General features: G+C 39.0%; 1 protein-coding gene across 1 annotated transcript in view; it reads left to right on the forward strand.

The window, feature by feature from the left end:
- The first annotated feature begins 15,050 nt into the window (after positions 1-15,050).
- LOC139686831 (protein takeout-like) overlaps positions 15,051-18,324 on the forward strand; it is a 38,164-nt gene continuing 34,890 nt past the window's right edge. Inside the window, exon 1 of the mRNA XM_071583905.1 lies at positions 15,051-15,375. Coding sequence (XP_071440006.1) covers positions 15,345-15,375 — 31 coding nt within the window. The 5' untranslated portion in view covers positions 15,051-15,344. The remainder of the gene's footprint in view (positions 15,376-18,324) is intronic.

Raw genomic sequence — 18,324 nt, forward strand, 5'->3', positions numbered from 1 at the left:
TACAAAAGTACATAATTTTATCCACGATGACCGTAGGAGTATATTCGCAGAGAATATCTTTGTAGAAATGTAGTAATGAAGCATTGAAGTCTCCAGCGTATTTAACAGGACGTTCTCAACGTATGGTAGCCTCCTCTTAACATTGCTGCTCGTAGTTCCTACACTTTCAACACGTGGAAGTAACATCGTTTGGAAGCCTTTTTGGTTCAGAGAGTAGATAGGAAATGACCCAAACTCTCTACCAAGGATTAGTAATTGTGAAAAAAAAATGCGGGTTTATGAGTAAAATATAGAAGAACAATTAAAATCGCTCCACAAAAACCCATCTTCAGGGAAGGACAACCGTTCAAGGGCAATGTACAATCAATGAACCGATTTTTTATTTACCAAGGACATACTTTCTATTATTGATTTTTGACTTCACGGATGTATATTAATAAAAAGCCCTATCTGGGATACGCCCTACCAAAATAGCTCACGAACAACCGATTGCTTCACCACCACGACTTCGACACCACAGCGCCTTCGACGCTCAGCAGTGTTTGACCTCGAAAACATGAAGGTCATCCCCCGAACTCTCGCGTTCCTCTTATGAGCTATGTAGGATTTTGACTCCTCCATGGAAGAGGAATCTACTTGAAGGGGTTAAGATTCGACACCGTATAAGAGGCCCAATTGGAATGTCCTTTATCTTCCAAATAAGTTCATATGGACATCATAGATCACTAAAATTCATTCCGTACATAAATCTGTTGTTTTATGTTTGATTATGATATAATTCATGTGTATATAACTGATTTAAATAAAATCTCACTATGCGTGAGTGAGATACTAAAGTAAAATATTACCCTACGAGGAGAAAATTGAGAGAAAGTTGAATCTTTTTATTTTACAGACTTAATGGCATTGGATGGAAAGAGGAAGACGAAAATGAAACGCAGAATGCTCTAGCTAGAAAAGTGTTAACGAATATTATAACGAGAGTAAAAAATGAATAACTTGTATGCTCAAAGAAAACAAATTTACATGACGCAATGAATGAAAGTGTTTGCGTGTAGTTTGGTACAGGGACATAACTCCTGGAAAGAACGGAAAATAGAAGAGTAGAAATCTCTGGAATAAGGTTTTGGTGACGGATGCTATAGATTAAATGAGCAGGTATAGGCGAAACGAGGAATCGCATGGAAGACTAGAAGTGAAAGTTAATGCTGAGAACACGGCGGAAAAAAGTACTGGATGGACTGGGAAGCCCTTGAGACAAGACGAGGAACAAATAATTAAACCGATTAAATGGGGACCAATCAAAAAAGGATTATCTAAACAACAAGGGCGAAAGTAAATTAAAATTGTATGAGAAATGATAGATGACTGTAAAGAAAAATCTTCGAAGTGAGAAATAAATGATGACCTCGCTCGTGATTCCAATATTACGCGTTTATTGGAGTTACCATCAAGAGGAATGAAGCAGTAGTGTATATGTACACAATTAGGTTACCCTGACATTCATTCTTGGTATTACTACGTACATAGTTTGCATGAAAAGTATCGGGAAAAATTTCATAAAAAAAGATTTATTTCAGATATTGCTACAATGCCTCACAATTCTTCAAAGAAGATCCTTTGAGGGTTAACACACTTCCCGGCGACTTTTCCACGACTCGAAGGCGGATGTGTTAGGCGGATTCTAGAAGGTAATTGAGGGTACGCGTGCAAACATCTTTGACGGCAATTTAGGGTCCTTTGGTGTCCTTTGAGAGAGGGTTTAACTTTTGGGAATAGAAAATAGTCTGCTGGTGCCATGTCAGGACTGTAAAGAGGTTGGGGAATCGTCTCTAAGCCGTTGCAGAAGATCTTCGCAAGCAGTTTCAATAGTTTTTGACCTAATATTGTACACATGAGGGCCAAGTAATCTTAATTTTCTTATTTGGATTAAAAATTGAATCTACTGCTATCTATTCCTCAACAAAACATACCGGAGAATCACAAAAACCTTGTGTTAAAATGTACTTTGATTGTTAAGAGATATTATTGGTGGATTTTATTGGCGATAGAGGAAGCTCCTTATCAATAACTCCGTTTAAAAATACATAATTGAATTTTTGAAAATACCTTTATCATGGAGTTCCTAAAGATGATAATAATAATAATAGTAATAATTGGGCCCGTTCGAGCAGGATCGGGCAATTTATTGTTTCAATTTGTTTTTTTTTGGGGTGCCTTATGTTTAAACCCCCAATACAATTTCGTAATTTTACAAAATACAAAATATGAGTTACATGCCATTCCTTTCCGTTACTCTCCCCGTTCTTACTTTATCTTTTATTGATAAATCTTTCCAATATTTTCCTAATCGGTTCCTCATGTAGGTATTGCCCAATTTGTTGGACGTTATACAAATACCCAAGGATAGCTTCCAGTTCGCGTCTTTCCTCGGCATAAATTGGGCAATAAAGGACTCTATGTATTGCCGTGTCCTCCTCCATCATGCATTCACACGTCCCCTCCTTTTTTTTCCCTATTTTCTTGAGGTATGATCTAAACTCCCCGTGGCCCGTTAAAATTTGCGTAATACCGTTGTAAGTTTTAAAGTTGATCTTCATTCTTTCCTTCACGCTAGGTAAAAATTGTCTGGTTGTTTTACCCTTTTCTAATGTTTCCCATTCCCGTTCCCACATATCCAGGAAATACGCTCTTATAAAATTCCTGTTCCTGCTCCATTTCTCAGTTGGAGACAAAGCTACATCTCCCAGAGTAGCCTCTTCCATCTGTTTCATCCGTACCTTGATTCTTCTTTCCTCTATTGAGAACGTTATCGGCTGTATCCCAGTTATTATTTGTAGAGCTTCATTACAGACTGTATTGTAGCTCCCGGATATTGCGATTAGGCAAGATCTTTGGGCCTCTTCCAGTTTTCTCCGGATTCTGCTGTAATTGAGTCTCTCTCCCCACACCTCACTAAAGATGACAAGAGGGAATGGAATTGTTATTATTGGTAATCTACCAATTGAAGTAGATTTTGGATGGACAGAACTACCAAATAATTATCTTATCTCGCCAAACAAAATTCATCCAAACATTCTGCTCTAACTCATGGATGTGATTGAATACATGGGAATAAACAATCCATTCGGGAGACTTATGATTCAGGCAACGTATTTTTGAATTACGTATACTTTTTACAAAGGTTCAGCTGGCGAGGAATTTGTTATCATATGTCAGTTGTCTATAGGAGCAAATGATCACATGAAAAATATTCAATGCACAGGTGTCAATTCAAGGAATTATTTCTTTGGGAGCTGCCGAACACAGATATTATGTGGGTCATGCGCCTGAATTTGTTTCAAGGCTTTTGATATAGAGCGTCAGGCAATTTTGTGTCTTGCGAATGAAGGCCTTGTGAAGACTCTCAACATTTCAATTACCTTAAATGAAAACTCTTCGGTTTCGAATATTGCGAGGTTTTTGCCACATATGACCACTATTAACGCGTAAACTGGCCAAGGCTAAATTGAGGAATTCCAAAATTATTACACAACTCTAGAGGGATTTTCATATCTTGTCCAATTTATGCAATAATATTTCCTAAATTCAAATACCTTGACGGAATACCATTGCAAACTTTCTCCATCCAACATTTGGAGCAAGTAAATTTAGAATTTCCGATTCTAAACTTTCAATTAAATGATTGCGTCTCAAGATGCTCAGTTACATTTCCATAACGTATATTAGCAAGACTTATGTCTTGCTAATGAAACGAATGATGTTGACTCATAAATTTGGTAAATTGTAGACCATACAGGTTTTACGAAGTTAACTATGAAATAAAAGATTAAAACCCAAAAAGGTGATTTCCCACTCGGGAATTATAGCGTCAATCGCCAAAATTTTGTAACTTTGAATAGTGTAGTGATGCTATTTATTCTCACAGCCGTGAAAAAGACACAGGAGATGAATGATAGAGAAAGATCACCGTTTAATTTTGAGAAGGAAGTCATGGAATATGCCGGTGCAAAGGCTACAATAGAATGAAGGGATTTTCAGGGAATATGATAGCATAGAGAGCTGCTTCAAATCAATCCTCGGATTGAATAACTGCGATTAAATGAAAATTGTAATTATTCACTTAGAACATGCAACAGTAGCTGTATTGCTATTTTGTTACATGTGATCTAGGTTTTATGTGTACACAGCCAATACATCGGTACAAAGATACATTAACTTACCTTTCCTAATAAAACACAACCTGAATTCCGGGACTACAGTAAACCCCTCTTCAATTCCTCATACTTTCTTCATCCCTTCATACCATCCAGCATGTATTCGCCTTCCCCTTCCTCGCTTTTCTAACATTCTCCCCTCTATCTAAGTCTCCAACATCCCATTTCCACTCAAAACGCTCTGTATCCATCTTTCCTGCTTCCTCTGGATTTCTCCCAGCAACCTATCTCCTCCCCACCATGATTAACACTTCCTCATTTGTTTTATTCCATTCCATTTCGAGTACAGGAACCAAACACTTACCAAGATAATAATATATCAGGAAAAATAAAATAAATAGTACCTACTGTAAATTTGGCCCAAACCTAAAAAGGAGAGATTTGAGAAAAAACTTCCTTGTATTATAATTTATGTGTCGGGGACGTTTCGAGAAAGGAAACCCGAGTTTATATCGACATTAGGGGAATCGGGCAATGAGGGATGTTTGTGCTATCAGGAAACTTGCGAAAATATCTAAACTTCCGTAGATAAAAATAAAACCTAGTATATTATTTGACTCAGACAGTTAAGATCATAAGTAACATAAAACCATAAACCACAGTAATCAACCCGAGGGTCGGTTTGATAATTGAGGGTGGAGCTCACTTACTAGAGCTTGTACTAAACCGAACGGTGAGTGGAGAACATCATGGTAAAGTGGTCAGTTCCTTTCCCTGTGCCAACTATGGTTTCCCGGGAAGACCTGGTACTTGACAAATTTCACAGCTTGGGTAAGGTATCCCAGTAAAGCCGACATAGGAAAATTTATTGTAACAGCGCAAGGCTTGACAATGTAAAGTCATGGCTGAAGTGTGGTTATAAAAGTTTCTGGAGAAACTCCTTTCTTCCACACCCTCATGTATTTTAATGGTATTTTGAGTAGGTCTGAACACTCACCCTTCAGAATTATCTTTTGCGATACGAGGCTCCTTGTTCTTCCCCAGGTGAGGTTTTACCTCGCTCAGGACATTGATGCTGTCCCGTTCTGTCGTCCATTCCCACCTTACCCTCTCTGTGAGTGCTGCTCGGCATCTTAGAAAATGCCTCCATTTGTAAACACACCCCCTCTCCCGAGTACCTCACCCAAATACTATTATCAATTGTCCAGAGGGCAAGGGGATAGGAGTTGGGAAAAGGGCAAACGGAAAAAGTATGGCATTGACGCGATGCTCCACCGAAACCGTGGACTAAACCAGGAAGAAAACATCGCTAAAACAATTTCAGTCAGCGAAGAAAAAGAAAAATCTCCCACCCATGAATCAACGTGTAAATCGTACATAAACTTACCTCGGTATCGGTTCATGAGAGGCGGGAGCGAATGGGGGGACAAGGGAAGCAAAGAGATTGGGAGTGGACTACACGTGATCCCCCAGTGATTGTGAAGTGTGAGTGAAAACCTGAAGTGAAGTTGTATCCGGAGGCCTCGCAGACCGCTGATCTCATGATGGAAGAAAGCAGGATTCCCAGAACCAGGAGCCTTCTTAGACCCGCCGGTTCGATTCCCAGCTAAGGGACCTGAAGGTCTCTGCGAACGCAGCCCGACTCTCAGGTTTTCGCGCCGGTCCTTCCTCAATGAGAACCTATTCTAGCCGCAGGCACCAACTTTTCCCAAATCGGGTGCAATCCGAGTAATGCTCCTAATATTTTGCAAATGCTGGTTCGGTAGTGGATGTACTAGCAACATACAGCTTAGGTTTCTGCACCATTAGGGATGTGTGAGTACTTTCGTAGAGGGAGAATTTTCTGGGAATGGTGGAAGAAGGTTGAAGAGAAAATCGATACCAGCATTAGCTTACTCTTAATGAAAGACGCCAAAGGGGGCACATAATTTAACGTCCGACTTGACGGGCGCCGTACTTCACTATAGGTACTCTCTATGTGGCATCTAAGTAGGGATCAGGATACCTCTGAGAAATGCTGTCCCACAGGGATTTGAACCCGGATCCTTGGAGCGCGATGTCAGTGCACCAGCCACTGCACCAACCCGATCCCCATAGGTTTGGTGCAGCTTAATCCGAACCGCATTTGTTACCAAGGGAAGGGTTCAGTGCTCATTCCATCGTACCGCCTACAATTTCAAATCTTCAGAAAACAAGAAAGCTTCGGCTGCTTATAAGGCACGTTATCCACTGAAGTTACCGAATTGGATGAGATTTTTGGGATTACAGAGATTACGAACCTTGTGGTTAATTTCGATTGGTAAAGCATTGCCTCATGTTTTTAAAATACCGCCAGAATATCTCATGGCCTTGAAGACGTGCGAAATATTATTACTTCAGAAGATCATCTTGATAACACAACTCAAGCATACCTTCTATTATATTCACCAGATGACTTTGTGTCTCGCCAAAACAACAGGTTTTACTCGATGCTTCTAATATTTCTTCAATTTTCTTTCTTCAATCAATTCACGTTCTCAGGCGGAGGAGATTGTTTCAGCGGGCATACTTTCACTAAAATCTTAAAATATTTAGGAATATCACTTCCAAGTAGCAGTGTAAAATGATATCGACCCTTTCCGCCAGTCTTCTCTTCCCGAATCCGCGGTCCCTTTTGCAGGGAGTGGAACCGGCCATTCCTCACTACCTTCGTCGCCATTCGGCGGCCCGCCCGCCTGTCCCACTTCCGTTGTCCCCGTGGCCTCAGACGGAGTCCTGCCGCTCTCGTGTTTCCCTTCCTTTCACTTTTATTTATCCCCCGTTTTCTCACTTTTCACTCAAGAGAGTTATCGCGGTCCGCAACACACAGGACCCCTTTCCAAGATCCCTTTCGTTCCTTATTCTTCCCCCCCCCTCCCATTTCCCTCGCGAAGCCGAAAACCTCCCGACTTCCCCTCACCAACGGGACACACGGATGGAGACCGACTTAGCCATAGCAAACAGTAAATGCCGGCTAGTCGTGCCGATATTGTCCTCCTCACCTCACACCACAACGCTCCCTCCCATTCCTCCTCTTCTCCACATTGCCTGTGTGTCGGGATCGCGGGGGACGAAGTTTGGACGGAAAATATTTGGCCGTGAACTTTGGAAAATAAGCATTTCGTAACGGCGTGTTAGTTGGCGGGTCGTCTGGTCGCGGGCCGGAAGCGATTTCGCCGCTGTCCCCGATCCTCGAGGAAATTATGGCTCGGGCCGAGGTTCCGAAATTGGGGAAGGGGTTCGTTTTTTTTGCGTGCACAGGGCCTTGCGTCTGTGTCACGCTACCAAATCGTAGATTATTTCCTCCATCCGGTGCAGTAAATTTTCATTGTCGAATCAAGAAAAGATCAAAGTCTCCCTTTCACAACTCTTGGCTATAAGCGTTTCGGTTGCCAATTTTTAGTTGTAAGTAGGGGAATTAATCTGATACATGTTTATTAAAAAATTCAATCATGTACGATCGGAATGTTATGACACGGAGGGTAATATTCTGCAGCCTATAATGTCAAAACATGTATCCCTGTTGAAACTATTATAGTACCAAAGCCTGACTGTGGCAGGTTAAATACATTATTGGAGCAAAGTCATTATTGGACTGACAATAAGTGGGGATATGTCGTCGTCAGTTAGGTTTGCAGTTGATCAAGCGATATTCAGTCAGACGGCCAAGGAATTGATGTAATTGTTGAGTGATTTACAGGTAGCAATACGAGGAGTAATAAGAAGATTAACCAAAATAAAATTAACGTTATAAAAATCACAAGACGTATGAAGGTTAATTCAATTAAAGTCAGAAGGAATAAATTAGAGCAAGCAGGTATTCCATACATGCGGGCAGTATATAAGAAAAATGTGTGCAAGAGTGAGAACGTTAGGAGAGGAATTTTGTTGGCGAAGAGGCATTTAAAAGAAGAAGATAATTGAGCACGTGTACACTGAGTAAATATGCGAAGAAAAGAGAATTAAAGTCTTTAGTATAGAGCGTAGTGCTTTACAGATATGGTACCTGGTCTTTAAGGCAAATGAATGAGTTTAGATTGGAGTCTTTTGTGATGCAAGATTAGGTAAGAATGGAGAAAATAAGTTGAACGAGGGGGAAGACAAACGAAGGGTTAAATAAGGTGGTCTAGGAGCCCACCATATTTCGTCCTTGAGAAAGTTGCTGAGGGAAATCCGAAAAAAGTAGATAATGTTGGAAAAAATGTTGAAAGGTAGTGGGATGATGAATGTCGTGAGAGAAGGGAGACTTTTAGGCAAGCGGCGTAGGGGAAAGGAGAGAATATCGTAATTTTTAGACCTTGCGGAGACAGAAGTTACGAACAAACGAAGAGGGAAATAATGTAGGGAAAACAAAAGGAAGTTTTCTCAATACTTAAAAGCTAATAGTCGTTAGGAATGGCTCGCAAACCAACTTTAAGAATTAGAATGCTTCGAACGAATGAATTCATTCCGATCCGAATTCGGGAATAGTACGCGACAAAAACTGCAGCATTTTTTCCGGATCATGTTGAAGTTATAAATAAAATTCGATCATCTCAAAAATATGAACGGTTTCTATCAAACTGCGATCGGTATCCCCTTCAAGAAACAATCTAATATAGGGACTATTCTTTCTTAAAGAGTTACCACAGCACAAACTCATTTCATTTCAAATTTTAACTTTGTCCACAAAATGAATTTTACCTCCATATATATTGGATCACTAATACTCCCGGAACTGCTCAATTATAGTTTTCATTAAATACATATATATATATATATATATATATATATATGTATTTGTATATGTATATATATAAATAAATATGTATATGAATATAAATTATGTATATGTATATAAATATATATATATATATATTTCCATACACACACACATTTATATATATAAATATATATATATATATATATATATATATATATATATATATATATATATATATATATATATATATATATACATATACGGAAATTCGTAATTATTTTTACCACTTTTCCAATAAGATTGCCACGGGCCCCTTATTTTTGTTCGCGACTCCTTCAGTCACCTGGAGTTGAGAAGAAAAGGTTATAACTTAGACCTTACGAGATCTCAGAAGTCTTATCACGTAATTGACCTCTATCTCTTATAGCTCTATTGAAATGATGCATTGTATAGAGGAATTTGCTGGAGACGGGAAAAGTGAGCTGCGTCAACGATCTGAACCATACGACCAGAAAGCAGCTCGATTTGCTGAAGATTCGTATCATCCCAATTTTCTCCGCGTAGGCTCATATGGATCAACTGCGTAGGTTCATACCACGTAGGTTCATATAAATATTGCTGACAATTTATTTTTGTCATTTTATGTAGCGTACCCTAGTTATAAATGATCTGAAGTCTTCTCTCCTGAAGATTTTTCTGATCTGATGTTTCTGACCTAAAGGCGTTGACTGCATCACCCGCGGAGCTATTGCTCCATTGATGTTGACCGGTGCGAAGTACGGGTCCATATTACTCTTAAGGTACGGATCTTTATCAGTATCCCAACGTGGAAACATTAATAAGGAAAGCAAATAACATTTAAGTGGAAATATTAAAATGGAAGCATGTACATTCAAGCGTTTAGATGATTTACCGACCCTGTCGATCAAGTCTTACCTCCGGATGAAAGTAGACTCCAAGCATTAAGTTTTTATGAATCGTTTTCTATTATATATCCTAGTACTACTTGCCTTTAGTAGTTGCTTCTCTTTAGAAGGCCTTCTTTGACATTTGTATTCTGCTTACTATTATATTTCATCACTAGTGATTCTGCTGCCATACAGCAAAACTCTTCCACCTGTTCCAGTGTTTATTTCCCATTTTAACATGGGGAATATATTCCTTACTTTGATTGCATATCATTAGCCTTAGTTTCAATCTTGCTTTGATTGAGGTTTTAGAATTTTTGTAAGAACAGAAAAAAACAGGGATGAATAGTCGAACGTGTCTGCCTGTACCAAATATCATTTGCAGTTTTTTTGCATCGAATCTTGCATACTACTCGCCGTACCACGAAGGATGGCAGAGGATCTTTGTGCCTAGATAATAAGTCGAGCACCTATACCTGAGAATGAAAATAAAATTCCAAAACACTAGTAAAAATGAAATATATGTAGAGATAACTTTATCTAAATCTATATAAAAAAGTATAAATATGAATATTAGAATGATTGCTTTGGAATAGAATACGATCCCATTCCTCATATCAAACATTAATTAAGCAGTCTTTTTACCTTAAATGCAGTTATTGGCCGACAAAAGAAAATGTATACCAATCACTTACAAGAGTAATATGCAAAAAAATAAATCCCAAGACTCTGAAATACTATTAAGCATTTTTATTTACTAAAAAGTGAAGGAGCACCATTATATTTTATACAAAAGTATAACTTGGATCATATATCCCTTTCCAGTTGAAGAAATAAATTAATTGAATACAGTAGCAGAGCATGATAATTTTAATAGTGACAAAATTGGAAAACTCCAGTTTTGTTAAATAATTATTCAAGAGAATATATGCATGTATGGATGTACACTCAATACCCGTCTCATGTGAGGGCAGGTTAGGAATGGCAGCTGATAGATTGATTCAACCCGCCGAAACGGGTTACAATGTCATGGACCAGAACTAATTTTTATAATATAATTAAAATATATTGCCTCAAACCTTTTATGAGAATTTGAGAGATTTTTGATAAATCTGAGAGGTATCCGTAATAGGTTAAGTTGTCAATGTGGAAGTAGCCTATTTTTTTTATCACCTAGAAAATTATTATGTATCAAACGAAAAAATATGGTAATTAGGAGATAAAACACACCTTAATAATTAATAATAATTAATAATATTTAAAATATTTGAACAAGAAAGCCAAAGTATCTCTTAGTATAGTTGAACGGAAAACGGGAACTCGTGCTTATTCTACTATTTTTCATCCTGGTTCATAAAGTGAAGTAAAATGTGATTCTTATAGAAAATATCACGGTTTGGATATTGTATCTACCAATATTTTCCTCTTATTTTTGTCAGAATGAAGCCCTGATTATGTGATAAAAATGTAATTAATGTAATTCTGTTGTAACGGCCGCCAACGTTCATGAACCATCTATGTAAATCTAGATCTCCGTATTCTTAACATTAATAGTGCTCATATTAAAAAAAGGTTAAACAGTCACATTTTCCTTCATGCATCTGCTCATCACCCTACAATCACATACTTCCTACCTCACGAGGGCGTCAACCAATTGAATTGCGTTTCACATTGAGGGAGTGGTAGCAGCTCTGGTCCTATAACTTTGAATTTTCCGTATCTCACTTGAAATTGAAAAAATTTAATTCTAACAATTACAGGTGAAAGCATTTCTCACATCCATAACTATACGTATGTGAGAGCATTAATTTTCAATTAATAAATTTAATTGATCCTCCCTATTGCTATTATTATTTGGTAATCTACCGATGAAGGTAGATTTTCGATAGAAATAAGCTACCAAACGGTAGAGAGATATTTCCCTTGCCTCTCTTAACAAAACACAACCTGATATCCAGCGTTACAATAAACCCATCCTCGATTCCACATATTTCCTACCTCCCTTTATTCCGTGTAACATCTCTATCCTATTTCTACCCCTCCCACATTGGTGCAATGTTATCCACCCTGTCACAGTCTTGAACATTCTATTGTCAATGAAAACGGCTCTACATCCATCTTCCTTGCCTCCTTTAGATTTCTCCATACAATCCAATCTCCTCCCCGAGCATACCTAGCACTACCTGATTTCTTCCCCTTTCTGTCAATTTCCCCTTCACCATTCTTCTCCACACTCACATCTCAAAATCCTTCAACCTACGCCTATCATTTTGCTTCAACGACCATGTTTCCGAGCCATAAAAAAGCCCACACTCAATTTTTAAGTTTGTTTGAGTCGTTTCTTATCATCCTTGCTCAACATTCTTTATCATCAAGTTTAACATCCTTTGTTATCACATCCCTCATCCTTTTGAGATCGTTTTTGCCCGACACAGTGCTTCTTACCATGGCCCGATTGTGTTGACCATTGTGATCCAGAATGTTTCCCTGATATTATCGATCACGGAAACTCCTATTAATATATATTTCACAAAATTTAATAAAAAATTTCACATTAGTTTAGCATTGGTGTTAGTTGCCACAAAAACTCCCACTATTTCAGCTCCGTTAGGATATCTTCCAAATATTTCCTCAAAAGAAACTCTACAAATATGCTCTCTTCCGGAATATTTGAAACATTTCATCGATCGATGCCAAATTGTGAGGAAGCGACGAAGCCTTCACCATGGGCACTACGTACCCTTCAGTAGAAACCCTCTCATCCTCCAGCCAGACAAATAAATGTTCAGTCATTGCTAACATCCTCACGCATTTGACAGCTGTTTAGAGGATATGGGGTCCACTTGAGAGGAAACGATATTTATATGCCTACAGCGGGCCTACCATCTCGTGTATCTATCGCAAAAAACATTGTTTAAGCTTGAATTACTCTACTCTGTCTTATTTTTCAAAAGAAAACATTTTGTGTTTGCAAATCAAAACGTGTATCTCACACTGATTTGAAACTTATAAACCATGAATCAAAGAAAATGTTGCATCCCATGAGATTTCATGGAATAAGAGCAGCCAGTTGTCATTAGCGGTCAGGAATGACGAATGTTAAAATAATCTGGTTTACTACAATGGGTAAAGAACCGTTGCACTAAATTTTGCACGACTATTTATTTATTTAAGAATTTCGTTGCATTAGGCAATTGTCCTGGTGGCAACGGTCAAGTTTGGTCAATGATCACTCTTACAACGAAAAATACATACATACACGCACTAGAAAAAACAGATATGAGACAAAATATTCTTATATATAATGACACTTCCACATCACATACAAACAAACTTCCACATCACATACAAAATGCCGTCCACATCACCTGCAAACAATATTTTAATAACTACAATGAAGTTTATCACCCAGTGGCTGCTTTACATTTACTCTTAAAACTTCTAAAATTGATAAATTAATTTATATCTATATTAATATATTATTCATGTATATTGATTAATAGATTAATTCATATCCGTGTATTGGTTACCTATTTTCTATAATATTCAGTCGTTTTATTCATCTATATAATTAAAATTACAATGAATTTTCACACACGTATATCCTTAAAGCTCAAATCTCCTATTTTTAAGACCTTCATGGTTGTGGTTACCCAATTTTGATGGGAACTTTGTCTTCCAATATTTGTGTAGGGATGCAAAGCTTTCATTTTATCACTTAATACTGATCTTAGGTGTTGATCTTGCTAATGTTTCAGAGTGAATTTCGAATATGGGACTGATTTGAAAAATTTTTTTTAAGGATTATATATTTTAAATATATATTTAGAGTTAATATTCACCATTGCTAATCGAAGATTGTTTCTCTGGTAGGAGTATTTGTGAAATAGTTGGTTGCTCTACTACCGGATCATAGAGCACCCGGTAATCATTGCCTCACGACGGTACCACTAGCTGTTACAAACCAAGGGATATATACTTGAAGAAATGAGGATCAATAGATGATTGCATCTTCATGTTACTATGGGACTGGTGTCATAATACTTATCTTCGTTCTTCTAACAATTTTATTTTTTTTCATTGACGTCGACTTACGCAATTTTACCGGGCGACCATTTCCTCGGAACAAAAAAGTAATCTAGTCATCTATGCGCCCAACCTTCGCTATCTCCTCCATCCCTCCTGCCCTCCATCTCCAATCCACTCCTCCTTGCCCTCGCTACGTTGCCTCCTGCCCCCTTTCCACTCATCCCCATCCCCCCTGCCACTCACCCATCCCTCCCTCCAGTCGTCAGCGCGCGCTTCTTTTCCCGGCAAATAACACTTTCTCCTCTATGACGCGATCTGAACCCTCCCTCCCTCTCCTCCACGAATATTCCCCTACCACCCTCATCCCCCTCCACCTTTCCCTTTCGTTTCCATCCTCCCCCTCCCCTCTCCGAGCGTCGTCTCACTCTCACCCCAAGGGAACACTTTTTTAAAGAAAAAAAACTCTCTTCCTCCTCTCCGAACGCTGCCGCCAGTTGAAGTCTCCCGCCTCTTTTGGCACGGGAGAGGTGTGCACAGGCGACTCCCAAATCGTAGTCCCTCGCTTAACTCACTCCCGCCATCCTTCACCCTTTAACTCTCCCAAAACACTCCGCCTCTTCCCTTTGTTCTACGCTTGTGAAGAAAAAAAGTCAAGGAGTAGTAATCACGTTCCCCTTCCTTCGCTGCGGATGATAACTCCCTGCGTCTTTACGCAATCCTCTTAGGGCCGAGTGTTATTTTCCCAATCCCTTAGCATAAGTGTGGAGGAGGGATGCGATTACTCCCCGTTGAAAACTTCCCTTTCCTCCTTCCCCTCATATTCTACACTTCTCCACCACCCTCTCCCATCCGAATCCCACCAAAGAATCTCTCCTTGGTTCCACATAAGGTAGTGTGGTGTGGATACGCGGGAGGGATTTGTGACGCCCATCCCTCCTATGCATACCGCACCCCCACCGGGTGGGCTCGACCGAAAAAAATGAAGGACTCCATACGTAAACAAATTCCCTCCTCCTGTGCCTATCGCCCCTCCACACTTCCGCCCCGCCCTTCTCCATACGCCGTTCCCTCCCTCCCCACCAACCCTGCTCCCCCTCCCCTTTCTACTTTCCCCCATCCCATCACGATCCCTTCCCACGGCACTTTTCTCGCCCCCTCCCTACCTTATAGGAGGTTGGCTAAACGCACCCTCTCGATCGTCGCACGTTCTGCAGTAGGGACAGCTCGGGAGGAAGCGTGAGATCACGGCTGTCTTCAGCACTCTCATTCAGACCGCCGTGGTGCGAGGATTGTTTTTCGGTGGGTCGCGGTGTGCCAGAGAGTCTTCAGACCAGGACCAGACAGTCTTTTCTGCGAATCCCCAGGGAGCCAATCCATCCAGCGATTTCCCTCTCACCCCTGGAAACCGGTAGCCGGGCTTGGTGGGCCTTCCCGTCTCTCCGGACAGAGGATACGGGCGAAAGCAGTTCGTAGCAGAGACCGGATACTCCGGGAACAAATATTTCAGTTGATCGAAAGTCCTTTAACTCCATGAACCAACCTAGGAGTAAGGAACGAAAGGGTGAGTCTTGAGGCAATTTGGGACAAACGTGGTAGCGATTTAAATTCAGTCCTTTATTCCCGGAAGTGGTTAAATGCTTCCGAGGACGGTTTTGGACGTTCCTTATCTCATCAGATATCGCGTTTTCCAAAGAGTTCATACTCATAACGGTGTCCTTATCCATTTATCCTGTTTAATTGTCATTAACACAGTGATGTAAATACACGTTACACTTCTGCTGTAGATCCCATCACTTTAATTATATCAATCAGGAAATGGAAAGCATAAAGGTACCTCGTTTTACTCGGGAATAATATTTAACATGCTTGAAGAAAGTCTTTTGTTGCGAACAGAATCTGCAAATGAAATCTTCCGGTTTGTTCGAGTTCAAATCTATGACTAGTCATTTGAAAAACAAATTCTATCAAAGTACGCAAGGTATCAGTTTCCGGAGGAATGAGAATTTCTTTTTGGTGAAAGCTGAATAAATTTATTGCATGTTATGGCATCTTGTTTATCTTGACGGGGTGCGCATTTCAGTCAATTTCCATGAAAAATGTGTGTTGTTGAACAAAACGAGAGTGAAAGGATCTCGTACTTTCATTTTTTCGGAAGCCAACTTCATTATAAGCATGCATATTTTTCTCCACAATTTCCCGTGATGAATTCCTGCCTTAAATAGGGTGCTTTTGACTCCCATAAACAAGTTTGATGAGCGTGTGAAGGCGTGTTTTCTCAGGCATAAATGATTTGATTCAAGTTGAGTTGCTTTTATTCTTATTTTTGGTAAGAGTGAAAAAATGACTTATCCAAAAATATTGTAATTTTAAAAATCGCGAATTCATATTTCTCCCAGGGTAATGCATAAACACGAAGGAAATAATGTCACCCTTGTTTTTTTAAATACCAATTTTTTCAGTTTTTAAACGGTTAGGTGTAGCGTGACCGTAAATCGAAAGTAGATTCTCACATTCTCGTCTCGCACTTTCATCCTCCACCTCACCTTTGGGGTGTTTAAGGCCCTGAATTCCTTATCTCAGCTCCGACTGGACTACGCAGCCACTGTGAGAGTTCCGAAGGATTCAAGCTTCTTAGCTACACTATAGTGGAGGAGAGATAGGAACGGGAGAAAAGGGCCTCGTCAAGGTCTCACTCCTCTTTGTAGCTTAGAAGTGTGCCTAGTTTTTAGAGAAGTCGAAGTTTCCACACTGCCGTGGGTGTTGGGGGAGTAAGCGACCTGCTGAGATAAAATCCAGACAATATCGCTCGGCTGTTGAATTTGCTAATCCCCTCGGCTTTGGAAAGCTCAAATAAAAATCATGGACGCATAAATTGCTTCCTTAAAATATTAAGGAAACAATAATGACTCTAAAACTCATTTGTTATAATTTAAATCTAAGACTCATTTGTTATAATTTGGTGCTCGAGTTCCTAAGACAGCAATAATAACTAATCACTTAAATCAAAGCTTCTCAATTTTATTATTATGTATGAAGTAGCGTATGAATTAAGAAAAAGCCTTAAATATGCTAAAGAAACTACGCATGATTACATTGTTTCTAAAGGAACTCTATAACTGTAAAATTAAAATTTTCTCTTTGACTCGTCTATACAATTATATAACAAATTATGAGTTAAATGAAGAATGTTTAATTGTCAGTAATGATTATCGTACGTTAAGTGACTGGTTTAAAGTGTGTCGCGGAATGATAAAATGCTACCTTAATGGTGTTGTCGAATATTTCCACATGTACTCCTTGCGGAAATCATGCATGCAAAGGTGAAATACTGTGTACAATTTGTATCGGAAATCAAGATGAAAGATTTTCGTAATTTGCTGTTTCTTCAAAATGACCTCGGTGCAAACAATCCCTGGCAAAATGGTGTTATTTCACGGGGTTAAGAGCAGTTTTTATGAATAATTCGTATTCGTAGATACGAACTTTATTACTTTTCATTGCAGAAGTGCCATCGAAATCATATTGAGCTTAAATAAATTTGGAAAACTAGAAAACAACACATTTGAGGAAATGAAATGCTTTTGCTATGTAATTATCACGATCACTGGTAATGGAAGTCACGAGAGATGGTTTAGTAGACAAGCATTTAGAATAGTTCAAGAGGGAAGGCTTCTTTTCTAGAGGTGCCAACTACCAACCGCAAAGATCTCTCATAAGCCTAGAGACGTGAAAATTGTCAATTAAATATTATATTTTACTTTCAATCGTGTACTGATATGTTACTTGGAATATATCAGGAACAAGAAAAGGCGGGAGCAACGTTAGAATGACGAAAAGTACATCAAGTGAAGAAGCACCTACTTTGACGCAGAGCTATTCAATAGCCCGTGGGAGACATAAGTGTTAGAGAGAAACTAAACTGGACGTATTCGGACGGACTGAGGCCTCTTTTGAAAAGCCTAAGTGAAGCGAAATAAGGGTAACGAGAAGAAAAAGTTGGAATGGATTGGGCGTTAGGTAGCTGCAAGTAAATATAGGCTCGTTGGGTAAAGGTTCAGTGAGAGGAACAATTAAGGAACGAAGAAATCATTGAGGGATGGAGGAGTTGGACGAGGCTCTACGAATCATTTCTAGGTTTTTATAGCCTGTGTAGATGATGAAAAATTTTTTGATTAAAAAAAATTTTGATGTCATTCTTCTAACCACGAGTATGAAGAAAAAGGTCAGCATAAAAAATAATTAGACCATGTCAATTTCGGCATCTAAATTACAATCAAAAAAAGGTGGAATAAACATGGAATTAAATCATAAAATACTCAATTTCAATTTGTTTTTGTGAATTACTCAAGGATGACCAATCAGTTTGTCTTCGTATTCATGTGTATTAATTATGTCACCAATGAACATTTCGGTGCAAGAGTAGCAATCTCAGGGGATACCAATATATTAAGTATGTATGATTCATCAGATGACCTTGTATTGATGAAGTTTTTAGTAATATCTATAACGC

The sequence above is a fragment of the Hetaerina americana genome, unplaced genomic scaffold (assembly GCF_022747635.1).
Source record: "Hetaerina americana unplaced genomic scaffold, ioHetAmer1.1.p SCAF_15, whole genome shotgun sequence".
Lineage (NCBI taxonomy): Eukaryota > Metazoa > Arthropoda > Insecta > Odonata > Calopterygidae > Hetaerina > Hetaerina americana.